The sequence below is a fragment of the Coloeus monedula genome (genome assembly GCF_965178545.1).
Source record: "Coloeus monedula genome assembly, chromosome: 1".
Classification (NCBI taxonomy): Eukaryota; Metazoa; Chordata; class Aves; order Passeriformes; family Corvidae; genus Coloeus; species Coloeus monedula.
Genome location: NC_138781.1, coordinates 157,319,282 through 157,345,054, shown reverse-complemented (window position 1 = coordinate 157,345,054; position 25,773 = coordinate 157,319,282). Strand labels below are relative to the sequence as shown.

At 41.7% G+C, this 25,773-nt stretch overlaps 1 protein-coding gene across 4 annotated transcripts in view; it reads left to right on the top strand.

Annotated features, from left to right (window-relative positions):
* The window catches only part of TSNARE1 (t-SNARE domain containing 1), a 461,526-nt gene that overhangs the window by 255,884 nt on the left and 179,869 nt on the right, over nucleotides 1-25,773 (top strand). For all 4 annotated transcript variants that reach the window (XM_082283165.1, XM_082283162.1, XM_082283164.1 and 1 more), the window contains exon 11: nucleotides 17,667-17,739. In XM_082283165.1, coding sequence (XP_082139291.1) covers nucleotides 17,667-17,739 — 73 coding nt within the window. The remainder of the gene's footprint in view (nucleotides 1-17,666; nucleotides 17,740-25,773) is intronic.

Genomic DNA, 25,773 nt, shown 5'->3' with positions numbered 1-25,773 from the left:
AGCCAGCTTGATGGTTCCAGTACCCAACCACGGTACTGGAACAGGCTCCTGTGATGCTTTCTTCCTATGTAAAAGGCTCCTTGCTGGAACACTGAGCAAACTAGGAATTACAATTAGGGCATGAGCAAACTCAGCCTGAGACAATGAAAAATTTCCTTGGATGGTCATGGATAGACGAATGTGAGGATCGGTCTCTTCTCCAAAGGAACAAATAAACAAGAAGAAATGGCCTCAAGCTATGCAAGGGGAGGTTTAGAACAGATATTAGGGGAAAAGTCCTTCACAGAGGAGTTGTCAAGGACTGGAATAGAGAAGTGGTTGAGTCACCATTCCTGGAGATATTAAAAAAATGTGTTGATGTGGTATTTGGGGACATGTTTTAGTGGTGGACTTGGCAGTGCTGGGTTAATGGTTGGCCTCAGTGGTCTTAAAGATCTTTTCTATCCTAAACGATTCTATGGTTTTATGAAATACAAGTGTTGCGGCAAGAAGGAAACTTTCCCAAAGTGCTCTAAAAAGCATTCCTTAGGTAAAATTTCTGTCCTCCTGTGCTTTGATCTGGATTGTAGCCTATTCTGGTTTGATTTAGATAATTCTGGATGGCAGGAGAATCATGGCAAGCAAGAACATGAAGTATCTTCTGATTTACCAAAACATGAATATCAATCTAATATCAATATCCAACTGAGACGGACAAAAACTCGCTCACAGTTCAGAGTTAGAAAGTGTATGTTTTATTTGGTGCCAGGCACTGTGTGGGATAGCTCCCTAAGACACAGGGCCCCGATACAAGCAAACACGATACCTTTTATTTTCAAATATTATGAATATCCAAAATACAAATGCATATTCATAACATTAACACCTCCCATTCTCCGCTTCGTATGGAAATGAGCTTAAATGTCATTAAGCATGCATAGTGTGTGTTCTGAATGGAGTCGGTGGTCTTGAATTGGGTCAGTGGTCTTAAAAAGATGAAGTAGCCCATCTTCCTCATTTTGACCTTTTCGCCTCTCTGAACTTTAACAATCCTAATTATTTAGTGACCTCTAAGTTTCCTCTTGCGTGACTTTTGAATGGGTTCCCACCAAGGGAGGAAATTGGTAATTGTCCTTGTTCCCTACACCAACTTATCAATGTTTCTATTCCTCGTTCTAAGCACAGCTAAGCAAACATGCAAATAACAGATCATCGGTTATTTGGTAATCAGTTACTAACATCTTAAAACCCATTTCAGGTCCATCTCTCTTAACTATTTTAATTAACTCTAGCTGGGCCCAAATTTCTTCCTATTCCAACTAATCTCAACACAGCTAGCCTATAACTAAAATCATTATGTTTCTTCTAAATCTATGTTTCACTTCCCTGGGAGATGAACAATCCAATTTCTTCATAGCAAGGGAGCAGGGAAATTTTAACCCAAGAGCATTAATGAAGAATTTGTCATAAAAAAGAAGGAAAGTCCAATAGTCAACTGAAATGCAACCTCACTCTCCTGAATTTTAACTCCTCCTCACTAACACACTTCACATTATGGGATTATTATGGGATTATAATGTCTCTGTGTTAAAGGGGAGAGGAAATCCTCATTGTTCGTTGCACTCATCTAACTCCCCTTTCTTCTGAAGATAAAGGAGGCAATAGGGAAAGGGAATGAGGGCAAAGAAAAGGAAAAGAAGAAAATTAAGATTGGAATGAAGCCTTGAAATTGGCAGCTGTCAGCAGCCCTCAGGACAAGTGATAAAATGCTGCATTAAAGTAGCTGCAGTGTGAAATGCCATTGACAGAATAACGAGGGTAGGCAATCACTTTATAAATGTGCTTACCAGGATAAACAGATGTGAGTGAGGGCAACTCCACTCTGTCACTAAACACTTGAAAGGGGAAAATTTATGGCAATCTATTTTCAGTTAAAAAAAAAAAAGAGAACACAATGAAAAGATACAAACCTAAACTCAGAGAGGCTTCAGACAGAGGCGAGGATTCAGTGCACATGTAAGGGTGGGAATCAGGGCAGAAACACTCTCATGTAATGAACCATTTTGAGAGCCCACTAAATCAAAATGCAGCAGTGTGTGATGATGCTGAGGAAGGGGGGGCTGGTTCCTGATATTCCACATTTTGCAAAGGCAGGAGCCACTCTGTGGGCATGGCTTGGGGTCTTTCATGGGCAAAATATGCAAAGGGATGTTAGTTCAGTTTTCTGCTGAGCTGAGGCTGGCTGGACAGTAGCTGCTCATGAAGGTGGCCCAAATTTAAAAGATCAAGGAGCTTTTGGACAATGCTCTCAGGCACATGGACTCTTGGGGCTGTCCTGTGCAGGGCCAGGAGCTGGACTCAATGATCCTGATGGGTCCCTTCCAACTCAGGATATTCTATTATTATATAATTCTATCTTTTTTGGGTTTGGTTATGGAAACTAAAACGTTATTCAGTTTCTGTTCTAAATTGCCTCCTCATATTATCAACTAAAGAAATGCTGCAGTTGTGTTTGGTACGGACTGGACAGAGAGGAAGACACATCAATTTATCCCAAAGTCATCAAACAGTGAGAACTTATTGTCAGGAGCCAAAAACCTAAAAAAAGGGTGTTTCCTCTTGGTTGTAGAAGTATTTGAACTAATTCAGTGGCCTTTCAGTGTTAATTAAAGCCTGATAAAAGTATTTTGATATTACTTAGTATTAATATAAGTTCAAATATACATGTGGCCTCAAGTTGCACCAGGGGAGGTTTAGGTTGGATATTAGGAAAAATTTTGTCAATGAAAGAGTGATCAGACATTGGAACAAGCTAGCCAGGGAAGTGATGGAGTCATCATCCCTGAAAGTGTTCAAAAAATGAGCAGACATGGCATTTAATGATAAGGTTTAGGGGACATGGTGGTATTTGGTCAAAGATTGGACTTGATGGTCTTGGAAGTCTTTTCCAGCCTTAATGATTCTATGATTCTGTATCATACTCTATGACATATCATAGCATGAGATATGATAGGTGTAGTGCCTAAAGTCCTCTGTGCTGGAAAATAATTGAAATTCCTTGAATGGAAAAAGCAATGAATTATCTCCAGTGTTAACAGTAAACAGCAGCCTTTTCAAGGTACATTCAGTCAGAAAGCAGCTCCCCAGTTCCTCCAGTTCTCTCCCCACATCCCTAGATCCATCCAGCTTTCCAGTGCTTCATCCTTTGAGCCAGAGACACCAGTGTGTGGCAGGGAATGAGCTGAGCCATCCCCCATTCGAGTCTAGACTCTCACCTGCCTCATTTGCAAATTAAAACAAAATTAAAATAGTCCACTGAAAGCTAATCTGAACTCAGGGAGCACAAACTGAGCATGATTGAATATAAATGCTTAAAACTTTGTCATAAACTGGAGAGCTGAATCCACATTCTTCCAAATTAGCATTTCCTTGGGGAGGGGGCAATGCAGGTGGGAAGGAAAGCAGGATAACTCACTTCTCTGCTAAGTGACTGGTGGGTTTATAAGTGCAGGAGTATCTGCTCTGTCACTGTAGATGTGCTTGATGGTTTCTAAATGCAGCCCTTGGGACAGGGGCTGGCCGTGGTTTGTTGTCACACACAGCTGATAGATGGCACACTGTTGTCAAAATTCCCTGCTGCAGTTGCCATTGTTCCTTGCTGAAGGGGAGACACTGCTGTCTGATTGTATCTGCTGCTATTTAATGACAGAAAGTGTCTTTGTGGCTATTGATAAGTTGGTTAAAGCTTATTGAGCTTCACCTTTTGTTTTTGTGGACGAGGATGTTTAACAGAGCAGAGATTTGCTGAATTTGTCTTAACTCGGAAAGGCTGAGGGAGAGGTGCATGATTTAATTAGATTAGTGACTGGAGCTGATGGGTAGTTTGTGGCTGCAGTCTGAAATAGCCCCTCTCTCTCTCTGATTCCCAGGGTTTGTATTGATTGCATTGAATATTAGACAAGTGGAATTAAGAGCAATCTTTAAACATCATCAAATCCTTTTCTCAGCTCTAAGACAGGATCAACAACCCAAATCATTAACTTCTTATATAGATGTCTCCTGTTGCAGTTTCAGTCCATGAATTTCTGTCATCTGGATGGGGAATATGGAGAACGGGTTATTCCCTTCCTATTTGCAACTGTTCCTCTTTTCAGAAAAGCATTATCACATCTGTTGTGTCCCCCCCACTCCTCCAACCCCACCCACCCTGCTTTTTCTACATTGAAAACCACACTAATTCCTGGTTTTCATATCAGGCTGTGTTTCTAACACCTTTGATCATTCCCATGGCTTTGCTCTGAGCTGTGTCCAGGTGGTCCCCCTGAGATTTATTGCTCAAAATTGGACACAATATTTTATCTCACAAGTGCTAGCTTTGTCCCCAGCACCCCTCAGCACCTTTGCTTGATTATTTATTTCCTTTTTGAGGACTTCTGCCTGGGAAATTGCCTCCTATTCCTTATGTCTAACTGTAGAACTTTGTGTTTTCATTATTTGGCTTCACCCTTTTTCCTTACAGTGTTTCCCCATTTTAACAAGATCCCTTTGAATTCTAATAATATCTTCTGACAGGCTCAAAATATGTCTGCGCTTCACTGCACCTTCTTATTTATGAACTGTCCTTTCTATGCCATCACCTAAACCATTCCTGAAAAATATTGGTCAGTCCTGGATCCAGGAAAACCACAAGAACTCAAGGTATCATAAAATCCCCTCCCTCACCTGATGCCCACTCTGTTTTTGATGCAGCAGCCCAGGACATGGGTGGCTTTCTTGGCTCCAAGTGCACATGGCCAGTTCATGACCAATTTTCCATCTATGAACTATTCCCACCTCCTTCTCTGCATGACTGTTCCTATTCCATCACCCAGTTTGTTCAGATTCTGGAGGTTGTCCCTGTCCAGGAGCAGAGCCTTGTATTTGTCCTTGTTGAACTTGTGATGTTGAAGTCCTTTCTGTGCATCCTTGCAGTCCATTACCAAAGAGAATTTACTGATGGACAGTAAATTCTGTAGTAGTTTTAAACTATGACTTCTGAGTCAATGTTTACAATATTTTCATCTAGACTTTGTTTGCTCTACTTGAGTATTTGTCATGTGCTGCTTTTCCCCCTCCTCTGGTGTTGCCTGTCCTAGAAAGGTACCAGGTAATTTTTGACAAATGCACTCTTGTTGCTGCTCATTCTCCTGCTGTGTTTTGTGCATCAGCAAATCATACATTGGATTATTTCCCCCGTCATCTGTACAACTGGGGCTGCACAGGGCTGGCATTAAGATGTCTGGCCTCTAATTCCCAGACTTTTGGATTTTGCACTGTTCAGACACTCTCTTTTCTCTCATTTCTCTCTTCTGGAAATTCAGTTGATTCCCTATGAATTTTCAGTTTACAGCTCTAAGGTTGTCTCAATATTTCTCTAAAAATTTCACCTTAGAATTTATGAGTCCTAGACAGTTTGAAAATACCTAACCCTTAATCTGAGCTCCACAATCCCAGTGTTGGCTCCCCATTGATTCTGAAGGGAGCCAGGGTAAATTGCTGAGCAGTAAATGTAGAAGACATCAACATATAATTTCCCCCTACAACCCTACACTATAAATAATGCCTCCTTCCTCTAGAGATCAAAATGACCCAGACTTTGTTCTGTGAGAGCATCTTCCCCATCTGCCATTGACACATAAGCAAAACTGTCAAAATGAAATGAATGATTAATTGCTTGAATAATACCTCCTTTGATCGGAGAGCAAGCTGCTTGTTGTTCAGACCTGTAATTTTAATTACTGGATGGAACTGCAATTCACAATTTTGATGTGAGAATGAACATGAGATTTCTGGGTTTGGGGTGGAAGACACCAGCTGTTATTGTACTGTTTCTGCAAACATGAGAGCTCCAATGCCCACAGCATGAGCAACAAACAGGAGGAGCTAGAAGCCATTGTGCCACTGGAAAACTGTGATTGGAAACAGCGTGGGATGACTCACACAACCAGAGTGCTGCAATGGATGGCTGTAAACTCTTCAGAAGGGACAGACAAGGGAGGAGAGGCAGTGGGGTAACCCCTGTGTCAATAGGGCTGAGTGTTTATGGGTCAGAATCTTGGGGAAGGCCAGATATCCTGGTGGGAGTTTGTTACAGAGCACCCAGCCAGGATGAAGACATGGATAAATTGTTCTAGAAGTATCTGGGAGAAGTCTCATGATCGCTGGGCCTTTGTTCCCATGGGTGAATTCAATTTAACCAGATGTCTGCTGGAAATACAACACAGCAAAGAGGAAACAGTCCAGGATGTTCCTGAAGTGTGTAGAAGATAAACTCCTGACACAGCTAGTGAGTGAGCCAACTAAAGAAGCTGTGCCACTGGACCTGTTGGATAGTTTTAACCAGCAATTGGAAATTTTCAAATGGATACTGAGCACAGACAGTTGGAAAATAAAGTGAACTGTCACACAGCCTTTAGTGTCTGCCTTAAACGTTGGCACCTTTTATATGATAAGAAGGTGTGTGAGAAATGAGAGCATTTTGGCCTCCTTTTTCTATTAGAATTTTGGAGGTGATCCAGAAGGAAATAAATGAGGAAGAAGTATTAAGTATAATTTATGAAGAGAGATTACAGGAATTTACCAATTGCAGGCTCAGAAAGTGCAGCAGTGATTAGTTGAGCCATGATGACTGTGTAGAAATACTTGATGTGTAATAGCATTGAAAAAAGGGTAGAACAATTTAAAATATTAAGGTTGAAGGTAGTAAAAAATTACCAAGTAGTAACTAAGGACAGAGAGAAATAAATTAAATATTAAGAAAAAAATCTTTGAACAATGAGATGAATCATTTTAGATATAATGGATATTTTTAAAATGGACAGTCTCTTGTGTATAGAATGGAGAATAAAACCATGTGAGGCTGTTTGGAAGAGTCAGCTTGCAGGAGGTGGTACCCATCAACCTTTCTTTTCTGAGCCTTTTAGCTACAGTTGTAATTAATTTTTCCTCAGACACCTTTACTCAGCATTTGTGCCTTTTAGGTAATCTGCACTGTTGACTAAAAATACGTAAGAAAATTGTCAGCAGCATTGCCTGCAGTCCACAGAGCCAAAATCTGGAAGAGCCTACAATGACCGTAGCATTTGGCTTTGGAATGCACACGGAAATGTAAAGCAGAGAGGGTTTTTTAATTGCATGGAACATGTATCTTCTTTTTGCCCAGTTTGCACCATTGAGGAGAAGGTGAACTTTGGGCAGACCTTGGATATGGAGTTACTCATGGAGCTGGTGGCCTGGACAGCCATGCCACTTTTTTTGGCTGTGCCTCTTCAGTCTCCTGAAGAAAGAGGCCACTAAGCTCTCCTCTTGAGAGACCCCACCTGGAGCTATGGGACCCCCAACACAAGAGAGATGTTGACCTCTTCAAACAAGTCCAGAGGAGGCCACTAAGCTGATCAAAGGGCTGAAGCACCTCTGCCATGGAGACAGGCTGGGAGAGCTGGGGGTGTTCAGCCTGTGGAAGAGAAGATTCCAGGGAGAGCTTAGAGCCCCTTCCAGTGCCTAAAGGGTCTCTGAGAGAGCTGGAGAGGGACTTCGGACAAGGGATGGAGTGACAGGACAAGGGGAAGTGGCCTTGAGCTGAAGGAGGGTAGGTTTAGTTTACATATTAGGAGGAAATTCCTTCCTTCAAGAGTGGTGAGGCACTGGAAGAGGTTGTCCAGAGAAGTTGCGAAGGCTCCTTCCATGGAGGTGCTCAAGGTCAGGCTGGACTGCGCTTCGATTAGCCTGGTCTAGTGGAAGGTGCCCTGTCCATGGCAGGAGGTTGGAACCAGATGATCTTAAAGGTCCCTTCCAGCCCAAACCCTTCTTTGATTTTATGATTCCAACCTTCAGTGACCTCTGTAAGAGATTGCAACTTCCTTCTTCTCTTGCACCAAACCCATGAACTCCATTTATAAGGACTGAGTTGTCTCCAAACTCTGTACAGGGCACAGCAGTTTCAGCCATTTCTAAACAGAGAATTGGCAGCATAGCAGTGAATTGTAAAAAAATGCTGCGTATTTCCCTTGTCCCTTTGTCTTTCTCCTTTCAGTTAAAGTTAGATGTTCTTTTTTAATTTGTCAAGAATAAATAGTGCACCTAAATGAATCACTCTGTTGATAGCTGCAGATCAGACTCTGCAATCAGTATTTTATTTAAGTAAAATAACTGAGCAGCAATTGATAATACATGACAGCTTAAAATTGCTCTAATTGCTTGGCTTCCCAGAACACTCCTAAAAAGAAAATGAATTCCTCCTTTGTATTTTTTTCTGGCTGCATGACCCTCATGGAAATAAATCCAGAGTGGAGAATTAATAGTGCTGCAAACAAAGTGTAGAAAGTGTTGAAGTTTTTGTCATAATCTTTGCATGGTTTCTATTTTTGAAGATAACATACCACCTGCAATAAACTGCCTTTCCTGGGGCTGGTATCAGTCAGGGTGATAGATTACAAATACTTCCCTCACCACTGCTATTAGTTCATCCGTTGCAGCCTGGGGCAGGAAGCAGGAGATGCTAAAGGAAACGTCAGTGTGGAACAAACTGAGTTTGGAGTTGCTTATGGATTTCCATATCTTTGGTGATTTGGTACTCAGGATACCTTCTTCTGAGCAGCTGCAAAAAACTGTAGCTGTAAATATTAAATGCATTTTATTTTATTTTATTTTAAAAAGACTAAGTGTCCCCAACAAGCATTCTTATTGCATATAAAAAAATAATAACTTTTTTTTCATAGGTTGCTGTAAGAACTCATATATCTCACTTTTTGTAGTTTGCTGCTGTAGAGACCAATGGCTCCATAGAGCTGTTGGAGAGCAAGATAAATGTGCAATGCAGACAAATAGTTCCTGTTGGACAGGTACCTACCACATGAAGCACTCGGTGACAATTGCATCAAATCACTGTGGTTATTGCCCAGCTCTTGCAGAAAAGAAAGGATCTGTTACTAATAAAAGCCTTTTCTTGGGCAAGGCTCTGGATTACTGTGGTGGACAATTCTGCTCTGGTTTGCATGGCTTTTATGTTTACCTTTTGTATTCCATTTAATTTTTTGCTTTTGGAGTGTCAGGCCAGCAAATTTCACAAACCCTAAGCTACAACATATATTTGAAATACAAATGGATATCCTCTATTGGGAGAACCTTCATCTTCACTGAGTGTTTTTATTCCTGGTCTACAAAGGCCACAATGTCAGGCACTTCATTATCTCTGCTCACCTGGGGTCTTTCATGCAATTACTTTTGTGCCATTTGATTAGCCTATATACATACATGAATTAACTCAGAATGGACTCCTTAATTCAACTCCAGGGAGCTGGAACAGGTGAGAAGGCAGAAAATCCCACAAAAACCTTCCTAGCATATCAGAAAACAGAAGCAATATTTCTGATCTGTGAGTCTCTTTCATATCCAGCCCAAGGGTTTGCTGGAAAAGCAAGGATATTAATCTTTCTTTGGTGGTAAAGCAGATAGAAACTTGGCTGTAGGAGAGCAAAAGTTTGGATTTGTAGTATGGGTGCAGAAACTTTCTTTTGCAACCATGAGAAAATAAAACATAGGATCATAGACTGCTGTGGGTTGGGACCTTAAAGATCACCCTGGTCCAACTCCACTGCCATGGATCTGGTTGCTCAGGGTTGTTGATTACAAATATGCATTGTAACATCCCAGAGTCATGTTCCAGCTGTGCTAACAAGGTACAGGAACATCAGACATTCAGTAAAGAGAAATAAAATTGCAGCACATTCCCATTTGGAGAGCAGAGCTGGTGGTCACTCTGGAGAGTAACGAAATCACTTCCCTCTTCATTTCCTTAGTTTGTGGATCTCCCTTCCTCTTTCACTCTTTGTGGACTTTATGAGTGTCTGGTGGAAGAGGAGAGTGGTGGGGCTGAAAGAAGGGCAGGGCACTGCAAAACATGTAAATTCACATGCTCTTCTCCATCATGGATGATTTTTGAAACTTTCTCCATTTGCCCTGCACCTCGAATTTGTAGCATAATTCCTTTGTTATCCACATCCCTCTGTCCCTCTTCTTCACCCTTGTGAAACCCGATCTGGAGCACTGATTCCAGCTCTGGAGTCCTCAGCACGGGAAGGAGATCAACCTGTTGGAACAGATCCAGAGGAGGATCACAAAGATGATTAGAGGGATGGAAAATGTCTCGTATGAGGAAAGACTGAGAGAGTTGGGATAGTTAAGCCTGGAGAAGAAAAGGTTCTGGAGTGACCTGGTGGTGACCTACCTGAAGGAGGCTACAAGAAAGCTCGAGAGGGATTTTTTGCATGGGCATGCAGTGATGGGACAAGGGGGAAAGGCTTTAAACTGACAGAGGGCATGTTTGTATTAGATATTAGGAAGAAATTCCTGGCTGTGAGGGTGGTGAGGCCCTGGCACAGGTTGTCCAGAGAATCTGTGGCTGCCTCATCCCTGGAAGTGTCCTGGATGGGGCTTGGAGCAACCTGGGGTAGTGGAAGGTTGTGGATGCTAAAAAGAAGGAGCAGAGGAATTTTCCAGCTGCTGAAGCATTTTGTGAAGTTTTCCTTTCTCATGCTTTAGCTGAGAAACAGTGGAAGACAGTTCTGTAAACTAACTAACTATCTCACACCTGCAGGGCTGTTGTGAGAACATAGTGGAATGTTTTGGTTCACTGGGAAAAATATTTTGAAAATGGGTGTTATGCCTTTCAGCCAATCCCTCTGGGAGGCGGATGGTCAAACATCCAATGGTTTTATGCCACCCTTGCGAATAAAGCTGTAAAAGCTGAATTATATAATTAAATATAGCCATTTCTGGCCTTTGAACCCTATCCTGGACTTGTGTCCTTTCTCGCCATCCCTGGGGACAACAGTGACAGAAGGTGTCCCTGCCCATGGCAGGGGTTGGAACTGGATGATCTTTAAGGTCCCTTCAAACCCAAACTAAATTATTCTGTGACTTTATGATTCTGACACAACTGTCATATCTCAGTTTTCTGAAGTGACCCATTCCTACTCACATTACTCTTGCTCTCCCTGATATCAAAGCTATCACAGCATTAACTTGAAGACAAAATGGAATCAACACAGCTTTTTTTTTTTTTTTTTTTGGGTTAAAACTAAGCAAGGCAAACAAATTTTTCTTTTCTTTTATTTTTTGTTTACTTGCCTGTTATCAGATCATATCAGTGTTCATGCTTATTTTACACCAGAGTGTTTAGCCAGGAAAATGAAGCCTGAGATTTAAGGTATGTTTTCTGCTACTGTAGACAGAAATAGGCTGTGTTTATATCTCTGCAATCTGCTAAGCCTCAAATGTGCATTTAACACCTGGTGTATGTTCAGGGCAAGTTAATCTTAAAATTATTAGTTGTCTCTCTATATCCAGTGGCTGTTTATACAGGTGGAAGTGTTTGTGGTACATGAGAATACATGTGCTTATGTGCCTGTATAAATACTGACATGCACGTACATACAGGAATTCACCTTTACAAACTGAAGAATTTAAATGAAATTTGGGGTGTTAATTAATTTGAAGATCAGAATCAAAGTCGGTAAAAAGAATGCTTTATGTGATCTTTGATGCTTTATTATATTTCCCAAATATAAAGTGAGGATTTTGACTCAAAAAGCATAATTATTGATGACCTCCTCCATTAACACATCTCCTATTTCCAGATCCAAAGGGTTTTAAAAAAGGACAAGCTACCTCTTTCTATGTTTGTATTATTATATTTCCCTTAGACAAGCCTGACAAGGGAGAATGACTTTAAACCAGCAGAAGGCACGTTTAGATTGGATATTAGGAAGGAATTCTTCCCTGTGAGGGTGGTGAGGCCCTGGCACAGGGTGCCCAGAGAAGCTGTAGCTGCCCCATCCCTGGAAGTGTCCAAGGCCAAGTTGGATGGGGCTTGGAGCAACCTGGGATAGTGGAAGGTGTCCTTGGCCATGGCAGGGGATGGGATTGGATGATCTTTAAGTTTCCTTCAACCCAAACCATTCTGTGATTTTATGATTCTGATTCCATGATGATACAGTTGGAAGGATTTGTGACCCTGTGGGGGACCCACATTAAAAACTGCACCCATGGGAAGGACCCACGTTAGAGCAGTTTGTGGGGGATAGTCTGCCATGAGAGGGACCCCACAATGGAGCTGGGAATTAAGGGAGAAGGAAGAAATGTGTGATGAACTGACCACAGCCCTCATTCCCTATTCCCCTGTGCCACAGCAGTGGAGGAGGGAGTGAACTTGGGGGTGAAGTTAAGTCCAGGAAGAAGGGAAGGCTGGGGAGAAGTGTTTTAAGATTTAGTTTTACTTTTCATTACCCTCCTCTGATTTTCACTGGTAATAAAGGAAAATGATGTCCTCAAATCAAGTCTATTTTGCCCATGACAGTTACTGATGGCTGATCTCTTCCTGTCCTTATCTCACCCCACGAGCCTTTTCTTGCATTTTCTCTCTCCTGTCCAGCTGAGGAGGGGAGTGACGGAGCAGCTTTGGTGGGCACGTGGCATCCAGCCAGGGGCAGAATGAATAAAAGAGCAGTTGGCAGCGTGCAGGATCTCTGTACTTATCCCTGGTGAGGTGCCCTCTGCAATGGCCTCGGCTCTGTCTGATGAGCTCCAGGCATCTCACCTCCCACAGCCTCCCCATTTGGCTTTTGGTGGACAGGAACCCCCTTCCTGTTGTGTTTCTTGAGCTGGTGTCCCCAGGTAGGTGCTGGACTTGCATCCCAAAGCTCAGCATGCCTGCTTTAATTATGCAACACAGTTCTACACTCCCTGAGATGACACAGACCTCTAAGATAGCAAAAGAGAAAGGAAATGCACACAGGCAAGAGAGAGAGAGAGAAACTCCACACTCTGGCTGTTGTTGAGTCCCAGAGGAGATCTAACTCAGTCTGTAATTGCTGTTCTGGATAGTTTCTGCCCTCAAAACAATTTTCTGCTGGTCTGTTGTTGCTTAGGCTGAATCAGATTGATTTATTGAATGTCATTTTTTTCTCCCCACCCATAGACAAGAGGAAAATATTTGTTGAAAGGCTGTTGCAGCAAGAATTAGTTTCTGCCCATCTTGCATCAGAAGCTTGCTCACATTTTATATTATTTTTTCCTTTTCCTTTCCTTCCCCTGTCTCTCAGAAAGGAATGAGGACAGACAAACACCATGCTCTGATTTGTCTTTCCATGTCCATACATGGTGGACCACGGGAGATGCCCCACGGGTGTTGCAGATGGGACAACACACGAGAAACATCTCAGCATCTCTTTGGTAAAACATGACAGACACTACAAAGAGCTGTTGGTTGGGTTTTTTTTCTTGTTTCTTTATTCTTTCCCCCAAAGATAACAAGCACAAGGGTTTTGTTTTGCTTTATTGTGTTTTGGAGTGCTTCCATGTGCAGAAATACACACCTGGGCCTTATAGGACATCTTTCAGGATCTCCTTGAGGTTTATTTTATAGTTGTCCTGGTTGCTTGCTGCAGAGTAGATGATGGGTCAGAATGTCACCTCGCTTGTAAAAATTCAGCAGCTCCTGAATATTGAGGCAGCAATTAATTTAAATGCTAATTTATAGTCCTTTAAAAAAATGAGTGGCTGATTTGTGAGTAAATACAAAAGCACATATGCTAAATAGGATAGACCACTGAGACTTTTGATCCCATTTTTATACAAACCTAAGGCAAACATTCCTAGAAATTAGTGTGACTCTTCCCTTGAGGACCTGAGCTGACACTGATAGAGGAGGCTGGGATCTGGCTCTATGTGAGAGAGGAATTATTGACTACACAGATTTATTCTGTGTCCTTCTGAGGAGAGCATGCTCCCCTCTCTGGTTTATTTAACACCATTCCCATGGCTGGAATACAGCAGTGTTCTTAGGAAATCATTAAAGGCAGGGTTATGTTGGAAGTTTTCAGTGCGAGTAAATCTTCACCCCACGAAGCATGAGAGTGGAAGAGAGAAGAGGTTTGCTTCTTTGCTGTCTTGGAAAAACTTCAGTAATGCTCATTACGTGGGGAAATGGGCTGCTGGGACTTACTGTTCTCACATTGGTGACAATGTCTGGGTTTTATAACCCAACTTGCTCACAAATTAATTTCAAAAATGCTGAAATCTTTATCTTGTTAAAGCAAAAAATGGGAAATTGAAATTTCTGGTTTATCTGCAAAATCATATTTCCAACCATTTTTGTGTCAGGTTTAGAAATTTAATTTTTTTCCCAAAATCTCAGTACTATGCAGTGACATTATTCTCTTGTTGAGTCAGGTTAAATTACTCAAATAGTCCTGCCTTTTTAACCCAGTGCTTTCTGTTAAGAACTTCCCAAACTAATTTTCCCTAGTGAGAGTTAATCCTCTGGAACTTAGGGGCCTCAAATTCTTTCACATCTCTCGTTTTCTTCTCTATCACTTCTCTGCTTTTTTGGCCATCTTTAGCTACTGCCATTTCATTTTATTGTTGACTAGTTTAATTCTTTTTGTTCCAGAATGGATGATATTAAATCCTGTCAACTAATCTGAACAACGGATTTCTCCTTTTGGGGGAAAAAAGAAAAGAGGATTTATATGGAACAGTTTAAACCCGTCTCCCTCTTGCTGCAGAATACACCGAATGAATTGTCTCCAGACAGGAAAGGCTGGTGTTAATTAAAACCCGGGGAGCCCCAGCCTAGTTAGCTGGCAGGGAGACAGAATTTTGGGAATGGTGGTGGCTGCTGCACTGCTGGGTTCTGTGGAGTCAGAGATTTATGAGGAGCTGTATTTCATTGGGAATTCTGCAAAGTGTGTGCAAACATGGGAAACCAAAGGCAATCTGATTTTCCTAACAAACTCTGATGCCTGGCAAGTTCAGAGGTACTTGGGGATGGAGCAGACCTGGCAAGAAGGAGCAGGAGCTTAGCTCCAAGGTATATTCCATTATGGAAAGTCTTTATTTCTGGGTATTTTTCTTTCTTCTATTTCTTCCTTTGTTTTCCTGACATATATCAAGGACTTTGAAACTTCACATTGCCAGGTTAAATTATTCAACAGATTTCTTCCTTCAGGTCAGATTTTTTTTGTTCTCTGTGCTTTATAACTCACCCCTGTTTGCTTTTCCTTAAGTGCAGTAGTCGCAGCGTTTCCTGCCTCACAACTCAGCGCTGGCTCTCACTGATGCATATTTGCTAAACAGTAATTTTAAGTGTTATTGCAACATTATGGAAAGGATCTCTACTCTGCAGCTGCAGATGGCTGGTTCTTCCCAAGCACCTGAATACAAATGGCAAAGCTGAACTGGCACCGTTCACACACAGCATTGAATTTCCTTTCTCATCCTTCCCTGCCTCATGCAATATCTGGGGATCAGGACACAGACAGCCCAACTCCTCATGGCTAAATTAGCTGGGAAGGGCCCTAAAAGAAGTCAATGTATCATCTGTTTTATTCCAGTGGAAATGCTTGGGGTGGGTGAAGGCCATGTATAATTCAATATATTGCAATACACTCTGTCTAACCGAATGTACATGCAAAAATGTATTTGTGAGTTTTAATCCACCTTCACTTAAAGTGCTGAAAAAGAAGTACAACAAAATAAAGCAGATTGAAGTGCAGAAATGATTGTGTTTATATTGCAAAGAACAGAAACCAAAAATTATGTCAGTAGCAATTTAGCCAAGACAGAAAAATCAGCATTCTGGGTTTTTTTAGTATTATTATTTTTTTGTTTGTATTTTCCTTCATCATCTTTTGCAAAGCAGTTAAACAAGAGCAGAACAACACATTAAAGTTAAATCACAATTCTCCACATTTTGCTAAACTTTAGTTTTCTCCTTTGAAATACTTTCACAAAAAGCTCAGAAAACTTCCCTACAAAAAACAAAAATCACCACTAATTTCTCCTCATTTCCCAGCAATGATTTACTAACACAGTGCTCAAGTACAATCTCAAGTTACTTAATCTTCATTGTTTTGCAAAATATTCTGCAGTATTTACAAGTTAGGAATAATACCATCCATAATTAAAGCTTCATTATGCTTGACAAGGGAAGGAATGAAGTGCATTTTGGTGGGGGGAGTCTTTGGTGGGGGGAGTGTTTTTTGCTTTATTATGATTTCTCACAGCTTTTTCAATCTTTTGTTTTTCCTACATCTTCAGTCATTCAACAATTTGGTGTATTCTACCACTCACAGTGGGACTCCCAGACCTCATTTTAAATTGATGCAGTTCTATTGCATTACGTGTTCAAGTGTTATGCCAGTTATATTCTCATAGCAAACTTCAGTAGGAGGACATGAATTTGTTTTGCACCATTTTCTAAACTTCCTAGTAGGGAATCGGAGTCCTTTAAAAAGTGTGGTGACAGCAATTGGATCTTTTGGGATGAACATGGAATCACAGAGTGGGTCAGGCTGGAAGGGACCACAGTGGGGTCATCTGGTCCAACCTCTCCGTTCCAGCAGAGTCTTCGCAGAGCACATGGCACAGGATTGTGTCCAGACAGCTGAGAAACTTATTATCCTGCTCTGATTTTGTTAGTAATAAATTCAATTAATAACTGTCTGTTTTGCCCATGGTAATATTTGCAGGAGGAGGTCTCCAGGTTCTCAACTCATGAACCCTTCATTATATTTTCCCTCCCCTGTCCACTTGTGGAGGGGAGTGAGAGAGCAGATTTGGTGGGTGCCTGGCATCCAGCCATGGTCAAACAACACACAGGGTTCCATGGACTTACAGTTTGCCAGACAGTCTGTGGAATCTCCATCCTTGGAGGCAGACAAAACCATGGCCCTGAGCAAACTACATTAATTGTCTGCTCTGAGAACGGCTGTTGGGCTAAATAATTTCCAGAGTTTCCTGCCCATTTCAATGTTTCTGCGATTCTCTGATTTGTAAAGCTGAAAAAAAGAATACATCCTGTTTTAGTGTTGTTTTTTGTGCTCTGGTAATGTTCCCTTACTGGTAATGCATTTAGCAGTGTCTATATTATTATGTCTATTATTGCTAAATTAATTCTTTTTACGAGAGACAGTGTCATATGATGTCAACATATGCTCACATTTGCTCATTTGTATGGTGAGTGTTCAGAAATGAAGGAAACAAACTCATGGGTAATTTGCTGTGTTTTCACAGAGAAAATTTCAGAGCTGAATGTAGTTGCTTTTTTTTTTTTTTTTTTTTTTTTTTTTACTACTTGAAAACGTATAAATGAATCTGTTCATGAAACAGCTCTTTCCTTATTGCCCTAGCAATAGGGAGTTTTTGATTGTATCTCCATCAGTTTATGAATAGCATCAGATGGATGCTGTGCTGAAGATGGCCTTTTTCTGTGTAGGAGAAAACAGTCTGAATGGAGGAACAGCCTGCGTCACCAATAACTTTTTTAGAAAGAGAAGGGTTTGCCACTGTTGTTTTTATTGTTGTTTTTCCTTAGTCCTCCACAATTCTGAAAAGCAGCCATAAAATCTGATCATTTCACTTGTTCCTCTCACAAAGCTTGAGTCAGCTGGCTGACTTAGATCCAGCAAACCATGGCTCTGAGGGACTTTTTTATTTACTATGGGAGCATTACAATTTTCCCTTTTACTTGTACTCCGATGAAAATTTCTGGGTTTGGATTTTTCTTTGCCAGGCTGGACTGTGGAACATGCCTTTTATACTTGGATATCCCCCATTCCTCGTTAACGTTCGGATTTCTGTCTTTTCAGAGTGACATGTTGGATGTGAACCAGATCATCAAAGACCTGGCCTCCATGGTGCATGAGCAAGGAGAAACAATAGGTAGGTGTCACATGAAAATTATGGGCTTTATTACCCTCTGCCACCATTCCAACGTGATCTTGTCCCTCACGAGCAGCCCTTTGTTGATGCTGTGATTATTTTCCCTGTGTTTTGAGTTTTTGTACATCCAGAGATGTTTTGATCTGACAAGCTGCCCTGTGCAATAAGGTTCTCATGTTACGGACAGTTTGCTGGTATATTTAGCATAAAATAGAATTCACAGGGAGATGAATCCATTCCCTTTAGACTGCAAAAAGGAAGATGGAGAATATATAACATTAACTGGAAAGGGATCTAATTCTTCCTTTCTACCTGGAACTGTAATTAAAAAACAATAGTAGTGGTAATTATTATTATGAGTATTGATGAAACTAGAGAAAATTAAGCAGCTTTTTGTTTCCAAATAGAATTTTCATTCCACATAGCAGGGTGTGTCTAATTAAATTTACAGAAGCCTGACATCAAGATGTGCTCATATACAGTCTGAAGTTTCTGCCTATTAGTTGATCTCCTCCTGTTCTCCAGCTACCAATGACTAGGAAAAAACTGGGTGGAGAAAACTGGGAAAAGAGATGAGAGTAACCCCTAGTCCTATCTTTAGAAGCACCCCATCACTGAGAGCCACCACTTTTTGTGAAAAGAGAAATAAAACACTTTAAATCAGCTCCCTCTGACCTTTGTCTTTGTCACTGCTCTTTTCTGATGAAGAAAAGTCGGACTTTTTTTCTGTCTCTAATTTTGTATATGCACAATAATAATATGTGGTACTTCTGAAACAGCCTACCTCCAAATTTGAGAGCTAATAGTCCTAAAGGCTCGTTGAGGGACCTAAACTCCAGAGGAGCAAGGTTTGTGGGGCTATTTCTCACCTCAAGGCTCAGCTGGAGTTCTCACTGGTGCTCCTGGGAGCAGGAGCAAGCCATATGCAGACCTTTAAAGCAGAAACTCTCCTCTTCTGCTTATTAATCATTCTGGATTTCTTTGCCAAGTTCATACCTTTGCAAATTTCTATTAGCATAAGATACACTTACAAGAACTACACCCCTCTGAGAAACACCACTCAGGTTCACAGGGGCAGGAAAAAATCTAAATTATATTTAAAATAAGTTTTTAGTATATTTTCTTCTTTTTTGCTACTTCTTTTCCTTTTTTCTTTTTTATTTTTTCTTTTTCCCTTAATGCTGGTTTGAAAGCTTATTTTTGTACATGGATAACTTTGGAGCCTGATTCATCTCTAAAAGCACATCAGATGCTAATGCCTTGAGGGACATGACAACATACATCAACTAGCTTCAAGATCCTCACAACTCCTTTTCTTAAGGCAATATTTATTATTTTAAGATGTTACCCATGCACAGAAGCCATCCCAGTATTAACTTCCCTGTGAGAAGCTGTTAGACTAAGTAGGACATTTTGTTTTTGAGCCAGCATAAGGTTTTTGTGGGTTTTTTTTGTTCTTCTTCTTCTTCTTCCTCTTACACTCCAGCAGATTTTTAACAGGTTTTTTTGACTATCTTTTAATCCTGACAGCCAGTCAAGGTATCTTCCCAACCAATTGCTGAAGGGTCCCACTGTTTATCTTTTGACATTCATATTACACAAAAGTAAGTGAGGTGAAGAATCAGGAGGCAAGGGATATTGAAACCCCCACAGTGATAATTTCATGATGACAAGAGACAGCTCTCTTGGCACTTATTTTATTTTTTTTTTTTAAGTCTGTTCCTCTGACATGCATGGAATGAAAGCTCTGTGTGCACTTGTTTAGGAAACGCAGGGAAGACACAAACCAGGGAATATGAGATGAGCCCCTCAGCAAAATGCTCCCAGAGAAATCCCCTCTCTGGTTCACCTGAGCTGGGGAGAATTGTGGGGAGAGTTTGTCTGGCCTGTGCATGGCACAGGCAGAGTAACCCGTGCTTCTTGCAGAAACCTAAAAGGAGTTTTTTCTGGCATGTGAGCCAGTTCCTTAAGGAACACCTTGATAATGCTCCCTAGGGGAGAGAGCAATTTCTGTCATGCAGGAAAGAAATAAAATGCAGACTTGGGAGAGGATATCTCTGTTATTTTATATCTTCTGCAAACAAACTCTGTGCCCAAGTTCCTGGTCCTGACATCTTTTTGATACAAATATTTAATTGTGCATTACCATATCAGTGAGCCCAAGCCTCTGAAACCAAAACAAGCCAATGGCCTGGGTTAGCTGGGAATCAGCAGTCTCCCCAAAACAATCCTGCAGGAGCTCCTGGCAAAAGCATCCCAGTGCAGCTTCATCACATAGGCTGCTCGTGAGGGGAAAGAGAGCAAGGAGAAGGACACTAGTGGGACAAAGCAATAATTGGCTCTAGAATTGGTGTTGCTGACATGGTTTGGGTTCAATGGAACCCTGTCTGCAGATTTGCAGCTGCTTGGGAGAGATGGGATCCACCACATAAGGAGGACTTTAGTAATGGTGGGGGAGGGAGGGTGTGACCAGCAGTCCCTTCCTGGCAGCAGAGGACAGGATTGCTGAGAAAAGGACACGGGGTGATGTGGCAGGAAAGGTTCCCAAAATCATCAAAATGGGCTGTGGGCAGGGTCACCTTCAGACCTGGACGTGAGCAGGGAAGTGCCTACCAGGCACCACCATCATGGACAAATATCCCAAATCCTCTGCAGGAACTGAACATTCTGTGGTGCTAAATGCACAAAGTACAGGGAATAAACCTGAGGAGTTAAGAGATCTGTGTGAAGTTGCAGAGCTACAATTTTGTTGGGATCATGGAGATGTGGTGGGTTGGCTCTCGTGATGAAGTGTTGCCTTGGAGGAATACAGGCTCTTTAGGAAGGATAGGATAGGAAAATGAGGAAGAGTTGCCCTTTATGTGAGAGAGCAGCTGGAGTGCATGGCATGCTGCCTGGAGATGGATGAGAAGCTGGTGCAAATTTTATGGGTCAGGATTAAAAAGGGGACAGGCAAAGTGGATGAGGCCCTTTACAGACAGACGGGAACAGCCTCACCTTTGCAGGTTCTGGTCCTCACAGGGGATTTCAACCACCTCAGCACCAGTTGGAAGGACAACACAGCAGGGCATAACTATTCCATAACTATTCCTGGCATGCATTAAGGACAACTTTGGGGATCTGATGGACAAATGGCAAGATCTCCAGATGGCCAGAAGAGGTTCATCTCCACTAAACGTTACTGTCATGGTAGCAGAAGGATTCTGCAGCCAAAGCATTCAAGGATTAAAGGCTTGGCACTGTGAGAAGAAAATTATGTTGGAGGTGATTGCAGCTGCAACAGTCCCTCCTTTCCATACTCATAGATGTCCACTCAGCTGAAATGTAGGTTCCCTAACAGCCTGAAATATTCCCAGTGTTTCACGCTGAACATCTCTATTTTGATGACTGAGCTTGTACTTTGGTCGTACTGGGATATGTAGGCAAACTTCCATGGAATCAGTTTTGTGACTGGTGTTAGGGAGAAGAGAATTTTTAAATCCTCAGTTCCTCTGAAGAAAGTGTCAACAACACAAATGCAAATATTTGTATTGAAACCTGATAAAAGCAAGTGCACATTTGTCCACTTCTCTAGGCTTCTGTTTGTCTTGTAACCAAGAACAAAATTGACCTGAATAGGAATGAGTGCTTATTTTTTTTGCCCGAGGCTAAAGGAAATGCTGTCCTGTGTTTTAGAAGAGCTCTTTTTACATCCTACCTGTGTATGTAACCTTAGTAGTTATGCCAGAATAACATCCAAAATCTACATTCCTGGTCTAAACTGCTCGATTTCAACTTTCACCACTTCTATCACTGTTTACAGCTCAATCACATTTCTCAAAGCTACAAGGAAAGATCCACATTGTTCTGAAAACATTTTACAATTTAAAAAGTGTCACATTTCTGACTCTTTTGAGCAGTTTTGGAAACAAGTTTTTTGTATCTGTAACCTCCCCAACTCCCTAAACTGGGAAAAGATCCCAAGTTCACATAGTGGCCACGTATTTGAACATTGCAAGAACAGAAACACAGGAAGGAATTTACCAGTTCTCTACCTCTTTTCCAGAATAAATGTAGACAAATCTATCTTTGCGCAAATCTCACTGGCTGAAAGAATCATGGAATCATAGGACAATTTGAGTTGGAAAGGACCTTAAAGATCAACCAGTTCCAACCCTCTGCCGTGGGCAGGGACACCTTCCACTAGACCAGATTGCTCCAAGCGCTGTCCAACCTAGTCTTGGACACTTCCAGGGATGGGAAAGCCACAGCTTCTCTGGGCAACCTGTGCAAGGGTCTCACCATCCTAACAGGAAAGAATTTCTTCCTACTAAACCTACTCTAGTCTAATTTTAATCCATCCCCCCTTGTCCTGTCACTCCAGGCTCTTGTAAATAATCTCTCCATCTTTCTTGCAGGCTCCTTTCAGGTACTTGAAGGCTGCATTTAGATCACCACAAACCCTTCTCTTTTCCAGTCCCAATTGTCTCAGCCTTTCCTCTTAGGGAGGGGTGGTCCATCCCTCTAATTAACTTGGTGGCCTCCTCAGAACAGATCAATGTCCTACTGTGTCAAGCTTAAGACTTCCTCAGACTTTCTTTTTAGACCAATACTCATCCAGACTTAGATCTTGGTGCTACTTAGCTTTCACTTCACTTGGTTCTTGAAGTCTGGACTTTTTATATCTAAAAATAACTGGGTGAAAAAAATTCTTTATGCGATCTGAAGTTGATGTTTCCTCACTTAACAAACACTTCTGCCTGGTATCTGTCAGGCTGGAGCCCACAGACCTGAAAAAAGAAGTCAAGACATGGCAGCTGCTGCTTTCCTTCAGTCAGGAGGAACTTCTTGATGGGCCAATGTATTCAGTCCTTGAGCAATGCTGCCATTCACTGATGTGCCACACTGTCACTTATTGCCTAGTGATGGTAACAATAGCAATAAACTTCCTTCAAAGGAAAAGATACTTGCAAGAATGCAAATAGGTTGCTTATTTTGGAAGCTTTGGGATATGGGGAGGTTTATTCAGTTTTGTTTTTGGGGTTTTTTTTTAATATTTTTTTGTTTTTTTCCTGTGAAATCAAGTCCACTTTGTTGCCTTTCTGACCTGAAGGCCGTCAAGAGGGCCCGTCAGCACATCCTCCTCCAGTCTGCCTGCCTGGATGGCACAGCCAGGAGTCTGCTGTCAGACTGCAAACTGAGCTGGGAAATCATTCAACTGGAGCCTTAACTAAACCCTCCCGAGTTATGTGTCTCAGCTTGGGACATCTGCAGAAAATGAGCACATCTTGAGAACAGTCCCCTAACACCTGAATGTAACAGCTTTAACATCTCCAATCAGTTGAATGTCGCCGGCAAAGTCTCTCATTTGCTTAGGATTCCTAAGTGATTCTCAGAGGAGGCTGTTATGGGAGCGTGTACATTTATGTTCTTATTGGTTCCTGATGGGTTGGAAAATCTTCTCCTGGCTGTGTGGCTTTCAGCGACTTGATAGGACCCAGAATGATGTGTCAGTACAGAGCACAGCCCATGCACGAAGGGTACACTGGAGTGTTTCTGAGTCATGTACGATGCATTCCACTTCCCATTCACTTCCTATCAGCGATTGAATGACAAACACAGACCGGCAGGGAATCTGAATCCTTTATTCAAAGGAGTCAGTTGGTTTTATACACTTTCCTAAGGCACAGTATTTCTTTATATGGCGTGACCTATCCCGTGTTGCCACATCAGCAACACACTTTCTCAATGTCCTTTTATGGGATGACCACTCGCTGTTCACCGCCCGTCAGCTCCCGGCAGGCTCTTCTCCATAGGGCTCTGTGTGACACCTCCTCCCCCCAGGGTCCGGTGGAGACAAGCCTCTGTGTGCCACCATGTGCTCCTTTGTGCTGCCATGTGCCTCTGCAAGCAGGTTTTACAGCTCACAACCCAATTCTATCTTAAAACTCCCTATAACTTCTCAAGAAACTTCCCATTTCTTTGTTCACCTTCAGTATATGCCTTGTCATCAGTTGTGTTTCTCCTAAGTCTAACAAAACTTTATTGCAAACCACCCCAGCTGCTGAAATTGTATGGTATTATTATTCTTAATTGCCTTGTAGGCAACAATTTGAAAATCATGGTCATTGGGTCGCTGGCACAGGTTTCCCAGAGAATCTGTGGCTGCCCCACCCCTGGAAGTGTCCAAGGCCAGGTTGGATGGGTCTCTGATCAGCCTGGTCTAGTGGAAGGTGTCCCATGGCAGAGGGTTAGAATGAGATGATCTTTAAGGTATCTTCTAAGCCAAACCAGCCTGTGATTCTATGTTGTGTTTTATACTGCTCTGCTTTCCCTGTTTATCTGGACTGCAGCAGTGGTGGTGTCCACTGAACAGCTCTGGACAGGGCTGGGCAGCCTGTAAGGTGCTCAGTGTCATAGGAGGCACTGCTTGGTGACCTCTGCTACGACAGAGTTGTTGGAGCCAGTTGTGGACTACTGTGATCTCTGACCGACTCATTTTACTTGAGATAACAAGCAGCACAAAAACTGCATGAGCTTTTGTGTTTCTCTCCTCTTTCTGCTCTCTGTGAATGTGATTATTTGTGTCATCCTTTGCATGAGGACTCTCACATTTAGCTCTCATGCTGGCAGTGCTGGTAAGACAGCACATGCTGGCTTACAAGGAGAAGAATAATGGGCGACTCCACACTTGCAAATTTACTAACGCCTAAAGATTTGTCTGCTGTGTTTGTTTCTGTGTTTGACCCTCATAATGTGATTGGGCTGGTATAATTACAGTTAATGAGCCAGCTAATTTTGTACAAGAAGCAAGGCTCTTCCTTCCACAAGGTTTATTGCCACCCGTAGGATTCTTCTCACATCAATTTATCCAGAGCAGTTTTTGGGCTTTTTAGTTAGAACTGCCGCGGTCGCAGTTTCTAATAACACTGCACTTGAGCAGTAAATGTCAGAAAGGCAGAAGCTGCCCAGGTGGGTGGTTTATTTCTGCTGGGAGGTGCAATTCTCTGCCAGACTGTTTGGGAAACATGACTGGTGAAGTTTAAGTAAATCAAAAGAGCCATGTAAAGCAAAAGAGGTCAAGCAAGTTGTAAATATCAGTGACCTTACTTGGTAGGTAAAATATATGATCTTTCCAAGGCAGCAAGCAGAAATAAAATATATTTATTTCTATGAATCCACACCCCTACCAACCTTATTTATTCCTGTGACAAACTCAGAAACTTCTTTCATCAGCAATAGGACTTGATAACTCAGCTGTGTGATGGGAAGTGAGTTTTGTGTTAATTATAGACAGAAGTGGACTTCTGAAAAATGTTGCATGCAAATGAAATTAAGGGATTTATCCAAACTGTGTCAATTCATGAGATGTATTAGATGTATTTGCAGAAAAAATATAATTTTGCTCTTTAATTCTTTTTTTTATTTGCAAATTTAAAGAAACATATTTTATTTTTCTTTAACTTGGATGTCTTACAGAATTTAAAAAAAAAAAATGTAATGAGTGTAAATCACAAGGAAAAGGTGGCCCAGAGAAGTTATGGACTCCCCATCCCTGGAAGTGTTCAAGGGCAGGTTAGATGTGGCTTGGAGCAACCTGGGGTAGTGGAAGGTGTCCCTGCCTTTGGCAGGGGGTTGGAACAAGATGACCTTTAAGGTCCCTTCCAATCCAAACCATTCCACAATTCTCTGATTCTATGGAAGGAAAGGGTGTGCTACAGGAAAATATCTGGAACTTCCCATTCAAAGCAATTTGAGCTGTTTTGCTCTGTAAATTACTTTCAGAGATTATTTGGGGAATAAAAAAATCTGACACACCCATAAATTACTTCATGAAAAAAACCCTGTTGTCAAAATAACTTTTTTTTAATCAGAAAAAGAAGGAAATAGGGAAAAAATTTGATCAGGTCTGTTGCCATGATATAATATCTTCACATGTGCAAATTTTGTGGGTTTAAAGCTAGAGCCTTGGATTGATTATCCCAGGCCATCTGAGAGCATCATATGGGAATTAAGGACACCTTGGATGGGTAACTGAGAGTGTGCAGTGGTCAC